This window comes from Camelus bactrianus, chromosome 11 (assembly GCF_048773025.1).
Source record: "Camelus bactrianus isolate YW-2024 breed Bactrian camel chromosome 11, ASM4877302v1, whole genome shotgun sequence".
Lineage (NCBI taxonomy): Eukaryota > Metazoa > Chordata > Mammalia > Artiodactyla > Camelidae > Camelus > Camelus bactrianus.
The window spans coordinates 70,007,988-70,021,606 of record NC_133549.1 but is presented as its reverse complement, the minus strand read 5'-3'; the positions used below and the strand labels follow the sequence as shown (position 1 = coordinate 70,021,606).

General features: G+C 35.6%; 1 protein-coding gene across 5 annotated transcripts in view; it reads right to left on the bottom strand.

Moving 5' to 3' along the window:
• SAMD8 (sterile alpha motif domain containing 8) overlaps nt 1-13,619 on the bottom strand; it is a 47,667-nt gene that overhangs the window by 11,227 nt on the left and 22,821 nt on the right. For 3 of the 5 annotated variants that reach the window (XM_074374282.1, XM_074374280.1, XM_045522730.2), the window contains exons 2-3: nt 6,825-7,417; nt 325-420 (exon numbers count right to left, since the gene is read on the bottom strand). In XM_074374282.1, coding sequence (XP_074230383.1) covers nt 325-420; nt 6,825-7,417 — 689 coding nt within the window. Of the gene's footprint in view, nt 1-324; nt 421-6,824; nt 7,418-9,495; nt 9,807-13,619 lie in introns of those variants that run through there. The other 2 variants (XM_010963136.3, XM_074374281.1) reach the window with 2 other exon arrangements.

Here is a 13,619-nt window from a genome sequence, read left to right as displayed (position 1 = left end):
GGAGGAGTTTCCAGCCTTCTATAAAGAGTGACATTTCCAATTTGTTTCCAAAGAAAGGTAAGGCTAGACTGTCAATGGTTGGCCCATGGCTGAACATCACCATCTCTAATCTTTCTCTGCAAAATACACTCAAAATATTACTAAATATAGGTATTACCTCAGGTTGATCAAATCCACAACATTTTTCTATGTCAATAACTATACTGTCACAATGACTAGAGAAGCAAATTAACAAGGCAACTGCAAAGGGAGAAACAAGGTTTGATGACCTTTACCTAAGACAGTCAAAACACTTCCAGTCCTTTAATGGAATAAGAGAGGTACCTGTGCTTGTGAAGAAGAAGAACCAGGAGCCAAATATAGCACAGAATCATGCCACATACTTCTGTCATGGCAAAGGCCCATGGGATTCTAGGAACACTAGAATAGAAAAGATTACATTTTGGACTGACAAGAAGCATATGCATGTAAACAGCACCACCTTTTCAATAAGGTACTCTTTAATAATGACCCTAAAATTGTTTTAACTTTCACCTCTTTCAGAAGATGATATCTGGAGAACCTGGGGAAAGAAACTGTTTCATAAAGTACCCCATTTACCAGACCTCTTTGTTGTCTGTGATTCTCAATCATGGTTCTCTGCAAAGAAGTAACAACCATTTTCTCCCTCCCCATAGTATGGTAGACCTGGATACAGGAATACTCTCAAAAGACAATGGGGGAAAAGGCTCACTGCTTCAATGATGTGCTCATTTCAGAACCCAGACAATCATGGCTTGAACTCAACTCTTTTTTTTTTTTTTCCTTCTTTAAGTATATTTGGTTTTGTTTTAGGGGAAGTAAATAGAATTTTTGTTTTAACTCTTTTATTTCTCTCTGCCCTCCTTTGTTTTATATTCCTATTTCCTTCTGTCTTTTCCACTGACCTCACTTCCCTCACCAAATCCACAGTGCCTGGGGTTACTCACCAGTAAAAGAGATGTCACATTTCTTAATTAAAAAAGAAAGTAAGAAAAGGAAAGGAGGAGAAGAGGAGGAAAAAGGAAGAGGAAGGAAAAGGAGGATGAGGAAGAGGAGGAGAAGCATGGGAGGGAGGAGATGGAAATTAATTAGTCCAAATGGTCATCTCTGGTTGGTAGGATTATATTTTATTCCCTATAAATTTACACTAAAATTTTTATACGATGGTATGTTAATTTTATAACTAAAAAAAAAAGTTTTTAAAAAAGAAAACATGAAATCCAAAAGGTATTAACAGTCTACGCCAAACCTTATTTAGAGTAACTGAAGAGAGTCAATCATCATCATTCAAGGACTCATCTTTTACCTATTACCTCAAGAAAAAAAGACTTATGTATTTTTAATCCATTGCTGCCTTATTTATCTAGTGTTTCTGGGGAAAGGATTATTTTATATAATAGAAATTTTCTGATAAAAGAAAGAATTCCTTTAAATGACTTTTAAAAATTTAAACTTTTAAAATTAATATTAAAAAACAATATATATGTGTACCTGTATGTGTATATGTATACATGTGTGTGTATATATCTAAAATAGTTTTACAGTGTTTATGATGAAAATTAAGTTTTCTGCTCTCCCCTAGACTAAACCTAATTCTTGCTCCCCAGTGGCAATCACTTTCACTCTTCTGTTTTATTTAGCATTATGTTTTAGTTATACATACACACACACACACACACACACACACACTCTCTCTCTCTCTCTCTCTCCCTCTTTTCTCTCTCAAGCTCTCAATATTATTTCACAATTTTGTTCAAAATAATTTTGGCTTTTACCTACTGTAAATTTATAAATGTCATTCATAGCTGAGACAGTGGAGAACAATGATTAAATTCTTTTCTTGCACAACTTCTTGTAATTCTCTGGAACTAATAAATAACTTTTTAAAAAGTTTGTTCTATTTCTTCTGTGATTTTCACCAGTTCATCTCCAGATTATTCTATCAATTTCAACTTTTCCTTGGGAGAAATCTCTCCTAGAGCCCCTTCTCTCTCTCGTTCCAGTTTAGAATGGCTGCATTTTCTAGTCCTTCTGCATGGCTATTTCTTGTAATAAAACTTAACCCTCATCCAGGGAATTCCTCTTTTCTATATTGGATTCTCTGTTTCCTGAATCCCATGTCCTCTTCTTTCTCGATTTACTCCTTAGTTTTAATAAAGTATGCCCTCCAATTATTTTCTCAGAAGAGGGGCTGGAGGATAAGTTGTTTTTAATGTCAGATTTATTAAAGTTTAATTTACAAACAGAAAATTCACCATTTTTTGCTGTACAGTTCAATGAGTTTTGACAAAGATATTCAGTCATGTAATCACCACTGCAATAAAGACAGAACATTTCCATCACTCCAAAAAGTTCCGTTGTGTCCCTTTGTAATCAGTTCCCTCCCTCACTTCCAGGGGTGGGGCAACCACTGGTCTGATTTCTGATTCCTACAGGTACGCCCGTTTCAGAATGGCATATAAATGGAACCATACAGTATCTGTCCAAATACCTTCTGCATCTATTTTCACTCAGCATAATATACTTGAGATTCATCCATGCAATTGTATGTACAATTCTTTATCCATTCTTAATCTACAATTTCCTTATCCATTCATTGGTTGATGGATATTTTGGGCTATTTCCAGGTTTGGGTGATAAAGACCATATACAGGTTTTGCATGGACATATATTTTCGTTTCTCTTGGATGAAAAACTGTTGAGCCCTATGTTAAGTATATGTTTAACTTCTTAAGAAACTATCAAACTGTTTTCCAAACATTTGTACCATTTTGCATTTCTACGAGCAATGCACAAGAGCATAAGTTGCTCTGAATCCTCGTCAGGTCTTTTCATTATCAATTTTTTTCATTTTAGCAATTCCATTAAGTGTGGGATTGGAGAGTAAATTTTTTTGAGATTTGTGAATTTAAAAATATCCTTGAGTCTACCCTTACGTCTCACTGGTAGTTTGCCCTTCACTTTATGTATTCTTAAAACCCCTATATTTTCCACTGTTGGGCCAACTGGATTGATCTTACTTGTTCTCCATTACTTCTCATCAGTGCTCTACAAGTTGGGCAATTTCATCAAATCTATGTTCCAATCATCCTGCTAGGTTTTACATTTCTACTTTCATTTTTTATTTTCCAAACGCTTTTTTCTCTGCATTTTCCTTTTTTATAGCCTACTGTTACTGTCTTGGAGAATCCAGTATCTCTTATCTGTAAGAATATGAATGGTTATTTTCTTTTCAAAATATTCTTCTGCTCCTTATTTTGTGTTTCCCAGTTTGCTTTTTTCTATTTATATTGATATGTTTTCCTCAAATGTCTGGTGATTCTCGACTGACCATTCATATTTGGCAGTGAAGTACTAAAAAAAATAATGTGATGCTCTGTGTGTATGGACTGAGCTGGTCACACTGTGGGTTTCACTACAGAGTGATAATACAGAGGTCAGGCTGCTGAGACAGTGATATCTCCCCTATCACAGTCTTTTTCTCTTGTGCAGGTTTTCCAAGGAGAGGAATCTGTTCTCTTGCTTGGAGGACTGGGGCTGGGTATGACTTGGGACAGGAAGTAAGTCTGGCTACTTAAGAAAGGGAGCTGGAAGTCTCGGTGATCATTCCAGAGATTTATAGTTAATTACCTTGAGAACACACTGAAAACATGCACCTTTGTTCTCATCTGGGAATGGTGTCCCCGAGTCCAGAGTCCATCATATTCAACTACTCTGAAGAACAAACCACCTGTCTTCTACTGCAGTAGAACACTTTCTGTTCTTCTAAAAGCTTCCTAAATTGATTTGCAACCAGTTCTTCATATTGATCTCCTATCTCTACCTGTTCTTGAGAGAAGCTTGATGCCTCTTGTTTTAAGAGTTTTTCTGGAGCATTGCAGTACAATTAGCTCACCTCTTGGGCACTGCTAGTCCCCACTCTCAATCTCACAACAGGTACTTAGCTTTCTACTTTCCAAATTTTCATTATTATCACAGCTTCTGCCTTCATGGGATTATTGGGGCCCCTTGCCCTCACTTTTTTCTGTCATTTTAGTGAAGTGTTATAAGGAAAGCGTCAAATGTGTATTCAACATCACATATTTATTTTGATGCAAAGCCTTCTAAGATGCATTATACATGTTATGCTTTTTTTTTCTGGATAGAATTTAATTTTCTGTGGTAATTCAGAGTCATCACTGTGAACACTGATTATTACAATGGACATAGTAATAATCTTAGGGATGAGTGAGAAATGAAGGGCAGTTAAGCCCCAGATTGATGTGGTTTTTCCATTATTTATGTACGCTTTTTACAGTGCTTCTGTTTCCTCCCTTGCTATTATGGTTATCCCACCCACTAGATCCGACCCTTTTCATCTACTCAAGGACACAATCCCATCAATTATACCCTCTCTTTCCTCTAAAAGCATCTCATTTCCCCTAAATTGGGTCATTCCTATCATCAATGTAACAATCATGCCATATAATACAGCCCATCAAAAACAAAACCCTGATGACTCCATATCCTTTCCTCCTCTTACAAAGCTACAACTCCATTTCGCTGCTGCCCTTACAGGAAAAATTATAAGACTTGATTGTTTTCATTCTCTTTCTCTGTCTCATCATTTCCTTGCCCATTTTTTTTAACTTTGAAGAATTCTGATCATAACAAAAGTTGAAAGAATAAACACTTATGTTCTTCACTTATCCCATCAATTCCTTACAATTAACATTTTTCCACATTTGCTTTATTTCCCTCTTTCAATACATACCCACATGCACATATACAAACACTCTTTTGGAGGAGACTAAACCCTTCCCAAAGTAAGCTGCAGACATTATGACACTTCTCCCCTAAACACTTCAACATGTATCTCCTAGGAACAAGGATACCCTCTTCATAATCCAATATACCATTACACCCAGGAAATAGTTAATACCAATTTAGAGGAATACTTTACCATTTATTATGCAATCCATATTCAAATTTTCCTAATTGTACCCCAAATGTCCTTTGTAGCAGTATTTTTTCTTGATCTAGGATCCAATGAAAGTTCATGTATTGTGCTTGGTTATGGCTCTTCAACTTCCCGTATAACTCCCTTGAAGAACCTCCCCTCTCACCCCATTATTTTTTTGTTCTGTTTATTACTATGAGTTTATAGATTTTTTTCTTACTCAAAATATTATAATCCATTACCACGATTATGCTTTTTGATGTTCCAACTGTTCTAGTTTGATCAGTGGGAGCCCCTTCAAACCAGCTCCTGTGTTCTTTTGATAGGCTTCCACTTTCTTGCTTTATCACACAAGATCTGTTTCAGGCTCATTTTATGCTTAATATGCCCTAGACTTAAATTGGCCATCTCTACTACTATCTTCATCCAATCCATCTCATCTTTGTCTAGATGAATTCAATTATTTAACTACCCTTATGCTCCTGGCCCCACCCCCTAGCTATTCTCAGTACAACAGGAGTGACCATTTTAAATGGCAGTTAGATCAGTCTACTCTTCTCCTAAATGCTTCCCAGTGGTTTTCCCTTTTCACTCAGAATGAAAGCTAAAGTCATTACAATGGTCTACAAGTCCCTGCACAATCTGGATTCCTGCCTCCTCTCAGACCTCATCTCCTACTGTTCTCTCCACCTCTCACTTGCTGTTCTTTAAACATGCTAAGCATACTACCAATTCAGGATTTTTTGCACCTTGCTGTTTCCTCTGCCTAGAGTGGTCTTTCCCCAGATATCCACATGCTTTCTTCTATACTTCCTTAGGGTCTTCTGTTGGAAAAATTGTATAGAATAGTGGAGGAGATATACAGATCTAACAGCTTGTTAAACAGCTGTCATTCAATTCTCCTTATTTTAGTCCCATCCTTTCACCTCGGATATCCAGAGCTTTGAGAAATCTGTAACACAGATTGGGTTGGTTCTCAGTTTTCCTGACTGCTGTTTAGAAGTAGGTTATTTTAAGTCTGCTGCTTGCCACTCACCCATCTGTTCTCAAATTTCCAAAATGTATGGCTGTTTTCTCCTCTTTTATCTACCCCATCCTTCTGAGTTTACAACTTAAGATCAACCAATCAACAAACAAACCTTCTTCACTATACTTTTAGTCAGGGTTTGAGAGGGAATAAAATGTGATATATATGTCATTCTGCCATCTTAATGTGGACATTTTAATTCATCTCATTAAAAAAAAAAACCCCATATACAATAAGGCACTTTCAGAAGGGCACAACATTTTACAAAACCAAACAAGACAGCACTATAAACTTTAAAAAGATTTTTAAAAATCACAAATATAAAAACTAATACTTTGAGTTTCATTCTACTCTTATTTTTCATATAATATACTATATTCTTTTTCATGCCCTCAGTACCTATAAAAACAACAGATACTATCAATGAGTTAGTTTATACTACTCGTGATAATTCCAATTTATTTGATGATACAGGAGATCTCCTCACAATTTTGGAAACACAAAACTCTGTTCATCTTTTTAAAAAAAGTAACCAAATTCCATTTATTACAAATAACATTCCAGAAAACCTTTTTAAAATCTGAAATTCCCAAGGAGCTATAACATAGCCTTAGAAAAGTAAATTAAGCAGCGGTTTTTCCCACTCACCTAGGCTTAAGGACTAATTTACTCTAAAGGAAAAAGGTCATTTCAAAGCATATCTTTGTATAGTAGCAGATAAAGCAAATGGAAAGTATTATCAACCCAAAAATAATAAACATAATTATCATAAATACACTATTATCATTGCTATTATAGCAATCTTCTACAAACTTGGCAACTAGAAACAAAACTTACCTGTCTAAGAATATATCTGGGAGTGGTGGATAAGTCTGCATGTCAGGCACTCGCTCGTGGACTATAACCATTATGAAAGATGTAAATCCGAATACTATAAAAACATATATACAACTCAATATGGTCTTCCAATACTCTGGGTCCAGTCTTCGAATAGAATGTTTGTTTTTACCATTCACATACTGGTACTGGTCAGAATTCAAATCAGTGATGGGTCCATCACAGTCATGAGAAGGCTCCCCATTACAGAGCCACTCTGCACTCTGAAGAGCACTGATGAAAGGGGTCATGGAACTCATGGGACTGTCGCTGTTGTATCCCATCTCTTCTAAAACATCAATATGTATTTTCTGCAATTTTCGGACTGAGAGCATTAACCTTTTAATGTCACCTAAGACTTTGATTTCCAGAGGAGGAGACCGGAGATCATATTCAGTCAATGTAAGTAATGTGATTCCATCAAGTCGGTGCTTGTTGCATAAAATGTCCACATATTCAAAAAAGCCTTCATCCTTCAGCCAAACAGCTACATGCTTAGTAGTCCAGCGGCGAATGCAGAGATGATTAGGACCAGCCATTTCCTCTTCCACTGCCTGCCAAGGGAAAACAGGAAAATAAAACAAAAACTTCAGTGTGTCCTAACAACTCCTTTGAAGACCAAATACACATAAATAGACCAGAAACAGTAATTTACCTACACTGCCCTACTTGCTTCTGGAAGAAAATAAAATCAACAAAAATTACTCAATAATGAGTGGTTGTCAATATATTAATATTCTAATAATTTCATGCACATAACCCCAATAGCAGAAAGAAAGTTAACAACCAAACATTTTTACAAAATGTATTTTTGTAATATTTTACATATTTTACAAATGGCTTTTCCACACCATAGCAGCCATAACTTAGAAAGATCCTACTGTTGAGAACTGAGAAAAATAACATTTTTGACAAAATGAGATACACAGAAAGATGTTTTATATAAAGATAAATGAAGTTTCAGAAATCTTTATGTTTATGGAATAAGTATCTTCCCTCCTCCAAAATGAAGGGAAAAAAAACCCACAAAGGCAGACAGATAACTAATTTCAGGAAACCCCTTAGATTAAGCATATTTCTATCTACTATACAAATAATTTCTACAACATATATAAAGCCTTTAAACTAGATATAAATATCCATAAATCTTAATAGCTCAGTTCTTTCTATACCTTGAATATTCCATTACAGAACTGAATAAGGAATTTCCCTCAAACTATTAGTGAGATTTTACTGATAAAACATTTCAAAGTACCTGTAACTTTGAACTGCAATTATAAAAGGCCAATAATGTACTGTTTCAAAAAGTACTAATAATTTTTACTACTTTGATCCCACACAGCTCTGTTTATGCTATTTTTCCATTTTAAAATGTTCAGTAACTTGGGCCTGTATCAGCTTTATAAACTTCATCAGATAGATAGGACGCAAAGTCCTGCAGATAAAAAACCTATTTCTCTGCAGTAATTTCTCAACTACTTAAGCCTGTGGGTTTTCTGACATTTCCCAGATATCTAAAGACCATATTTTCCTCTGAGATAATTAAAAAAAAAAAGTATGCAAACTTCAAAGCATTAATAGAAGAATGATATGACAAATGCCCATGTGCTCACTACCCTATTTGAAAAAAAAAAAAATCAAATAGCTCCAGTACAAATGTTTTGTTTCTTAGTCTGGGTATCAGTTATACAGGTGAAAACTCATCAAGCTATATACTTATGATCTATACTTTATATATGTTAAATTTTATTTTAAAAGTTTGCTTTAAAAAACAAAACATCAATTCAAGAGAATGTCCTTCCCTGATAACAACCCCTTCCTCTTCTCCCAGATGTAATAATTCTGGATTTTGGCACTTATGATTCCCTTATAACATTCATTTTTAGCTATGAAAAGCTTTCTAAGCTTCCTTATTCTGAGGAAAGTAAAAAGCTGCTACTGTTCTGCATTCTCTTCCATCCACACAAACTCTTGACAGGAAGACTTATAATCACCTGAAAAAGGCAGATATTCAACTTATATGAGCACCTCTTACACCAAAAATATTCAGCCAGCAAGAAATAAACTCATTATATATTTACTTCTTAACTACTAAAAAGCAATCCTAGTTTTTGGAAGCCTTAAATCACATTTTGTTCCCAAACAAAGCTTTTAATATTATCATTCTACAACAGTTTTTCACTCTTAGAATATTAACAGTATATCCATCTATAAGGAATCTATATGTTTTAAAAGGCTAATTCTTATATACTGTAGGGCTACAAAAACTCTTACTCAACTCTTCTTTTTAGCTACAGTGTATCATTGCCACCCCAAAGACCAGGGAATTAGGATGTATTCACTTCAATTCATGGAATTTATACACCTTGATGTATATATATCATTTTTTATCACTTATTACATATATATAATTCCATTTAAAATGATTTTGCTATGTTTTAGCTCACATACACAGCCAGATAGTTTCATACTACTCACTATATACATATCTTTTCCTCAAGGTATTCTCTGAATAAATTATTCCATTCTTGAACATGCAACAAGCACATGCTACAAACTCTGCAACTGTTACAAAAGTAACAAATATGAGTAGCCCATCTCATACAAAACAAGGCCAAATTCCACAGCTTACCACCAATGGGTTCCAAGTCACTCCCATCTTTGTAGCCTTATTCTTCAGCAGTTTCACCTCACACCACACAAAATGATTTCATGGTTTTTTTTTTTCTTTCCTCTATTATATCACCTTCAATCTGGCTAACAAACAGGCTTTGATGCTGGTGTTTTAGCTGCTGAAATATGAATTATACAAGAAAGCCTTCTGGAAGTCTTTGAGTCTACAGTGGCAATGCCCAAAAAGCATGACACATTGCACTGTTGTGCTTCATCAGGTCAAGACATGTCCTTTAATTGTATGCTACTATGTATAGTTAGAGGCCCATATTTAGCTAACACTGTAAAAACCTGCATTAAAGAGATATATTAAAAGATGATAAAAGGCTACAGGGCCAATTTAATATTTATGTTTTGCCATAGGGACTACAGGGAACAGGAGACTTAATGAAGACTATGACAGCTATAGGTTTCATACAAATCTACAAAATGGAGAACTTAGGTTAGTAAATGTTTCAGAACACTTTCAGCATCAACCCATAATTAATATGAATCAATTATCAGTTAAAGAGACTCCTGCTTCTGACCAAGATGTAATAAGAGAAACCAGATTTACCCTTCTGCCTTTTACCTACCTGAAACAACCAAAAAATAGACAAAACATATGGGGGGAAAAAGACATGGCACCAGACAACAAAGGATATCCTTGAGAGACAGAAAACAAGTTGAGCCCTACTGCTCCAGCCATGAGTGGTAAGGATATAAACTGGGTGAGGCCCAGGAGACTTGCTGAGTTGAGATGGAGCTGAGAGTCTAAGGGAGATCAAGTTGGCTAGTGTTCACGGGATTGAATACTGGAGAGGAGAAATATGTACAGACAGAGAACTTGTGATGGACTGAATGTTTGTGTCCTCCCCAAATTCCTATGTTGAAATTCTAACCTCCAATGGGATAGTATTAGGAGCTGATTAGGTCATGAAGGCAGAACCCTCATGAATGGAATTAGTGCCCTTGTAAGAGACACCCCAGAGAGCTCTCTCATCCCTTCTGCCATGTAAAGACACAGCTAGAAGATGACCATTTCTGAACCAGGAAGCAGGCCCTCACCAGATACCAAATCTGCTGGTACTCTGATCTTGGACTCCTCAGCCTACAGAACTGTGAGAAATAAATGTGTTGTTTAAGCCACCTAATCTATGGTATTTTTGTTATAATAGCCCAAGTGGACTAAGATGGAACTCCAGAGATTTGCAGAGAATCTCCCTGGATATGCATATGAATGCTGATCAATACATATATGTGAGGAAACCAAACAAGACTGAAAATAGAAAGATTAGAGACAACAGCGCCCAGTACTCACACAAGACCACTAGAAGTACCTACTGCAAACAACCAGACAGGGGGCCAGGAGAGGGGGTGGGAATCAACAAACTCATGATCCATGGAACACTGGGTAGAATACACAGGAAGATCTTTCCATAGTAGTAAGGCAAAACTAACCCTAAAACAGTAGTTCTCAACTGGGGGCAATTTGTTCCCTCCCCCCCAACATTCAGCAATTTCTGGAGACATTTTTGGCTGCCACAACTAGGGCGTCATCTAAACACTAGAGGCTAGGGATGCTGTTAAACACTCTACAATGCACAGGGCAGCCCCTCACAACAAAGAATTATCTTACCCAAAACGTTATAGTGCTGATATTGAGAAATCCTGCCCTAGACTACATATGTCTCTGATCCAGACAAATAAATCTTAAAAACAGAACCAAAAGGATCAAACTGTTTTCAAGTAACTGAACAACATCCCACAATAAAGCTGAAGAATATTAAGAGGAATACAAAAGTATTCAGCACCCAACAGGTAAAATCACAATGTCTGGCAAACAAAGATTAGCAGGTGTGCAAAAAAGCAGGAAAATTCATCTATAGTGAGTAGAAAATCAATTGAAATTGACCCAGAATGGACTCAGATGATAAAAGTATCAGACAACGAGGGGGGAGGGTATAGCTCAAGTGGCAGAGCACATGCTTAGCATGCAAGAGGTCCTGGGTTCAATTCCCAGTACTTCCTCTAAGAATAAATAAATAAACAAACCTAATTACCTCCCCTCCCCCCACCAAAACCTCCAAAACAAAAAAACCTTTTTTTTAAAATTATCAGACAAGGAAGTTAACACACTTATAACTGTATTATATATGTTCAAAAAGTTAAATAGAGACACTGACACATAAAAAAGATCTAACTCAAACTTCTAGAGATGAAATATAAGATATGTAATAAGCACACTGGATGGGATTAACAACTGATTAGATACTGCAGAAGATAAGAATAAATAAACTTGAAGACATAACAATAAGAATTATTCAAAGTGAAACAAAGGAAAAAAGAGAATTTGTTTTAATGAAGAGAATATTATTCAGCCTTTAAAAGGAATCTTGATGACATCATGCTAAGTGAAATAAGCCAGACTCAAAAGGACAAATATTGCATGATTCACTAAGATGAGGTACCAAAAGTAGTCAAACTCACAGAGACAGAAAGTAGGTAATGGTTTCCAGGGACTGGGCATTAGGAGACAAAGGGGAATTATTGTTTAATGGGTACACTTGGGATGATGAAAACGTTCTGGAAATGGATGGTGATGATGGCTGCACAACAATGTAAATGTACTTAATGCCACTAAATTGTGCACTCAAAAATGGTTAAAATATAAATTTATGTTAGGTGTATTTTACCACAATAAAAATAAAAATTAAAAATTAAAAGAACATCAGTGAGAGGTGGGACAACTTCAACCAGCCAAGAGATGTAATTATAATCCTCAAAGGAGAAGAGAGAGAAGGGAGAGGACAGAAAAATAATACATGAAGTAACAATGGTCAACATTTCTTAAAATTTAGTGAAAACTATAAACACATATACTCAAAAGCTGAATAAATTCCAAACATCAGAAAACACAAAGAAAACAACTATACCACACCATATCGTAATCAAATTACTCAAAACCAGTGACAGTGAGAAAATCTTAAAATGAAAAAGAGAAAATATACATATTATGTACATAGGAATAAAGATGATAGCAGAATTTATAGCAGATTTCTCACTGGAAACAACACAAGTTAGAAGACAGTGAAACAGTCTTTAAAGTACTGAAAAGAAAGGTCAGCTCATTGTAATATTTTAGCATGATAAATAACATGCCCACTTCAATCCCCAGGCTAAACATAAAATGTCAAAGAGTGGGCAGATTCCTGAGAAAAATCTTAAAATCCCACCCCTTGCCCAGGATAGTTGGAATTGTCATCCCACTTGTTGGCAAGTGAAGCTACCCAGCCCATAAAAACTGGCAAAACCACGTCTCATGGCCTCTCTCACTCCCTTCAGAGGAGAACATCCACACTCTATGGAGTGTGTATCTACTTTTACTTTAACCTGACTACCCAACCCCCACACCCCGTGGACTTTCTCTCGCCTTCTGAAACAGCCTGCACTCTATGAAATATGTATCTCTCTAAATAACTCTACCTTTACTCAGAAAAAAAAAAAGGGGGTCAACCTATAATTCTATGACTGGTGAAATGTTGTTCAAAAACAAATGTAAAGCAAATACTTTTTCAGATGCACAAATGCTGAACAATTTAATCTCCAACAGACCTGAACTACCAGAAATGTGAAAAGGAAGTCCTTCAGGCAGAATGCCATTATATGAAAATACAAATCTACACAAAACACTGAAGAACATCAGAAATGGTAATAATCACAGGGGTAAATATGTAAGTAAAATATGTCAACAATAGCGTAAAAGTTGGGAGAAATGGACTACTAAAATAACACTCCTCCAGAAAAGGAGGAAATATTTCTGAAATCGTTCCATGAGGCCAGTATTACCTTGATACCAAAACCAGAAAAATTTACAAGAAAATAAAACTATAGCCTGATAGCCCTCAAGAACACAGATGCAAAAATTTTAAACAAATCTTAGCAAATCAAATGCAACAATATTTTTAAAGGATAATACAATATAACCAAGTGATGTTTATCCCAAGAATGCAAAGTTAATAAACACTTGAAAATTAAAATAATTCACCATATTAACAAGCTAAAACAGAGAAACTATACAATAATTCAAAAGACACAAAAGAA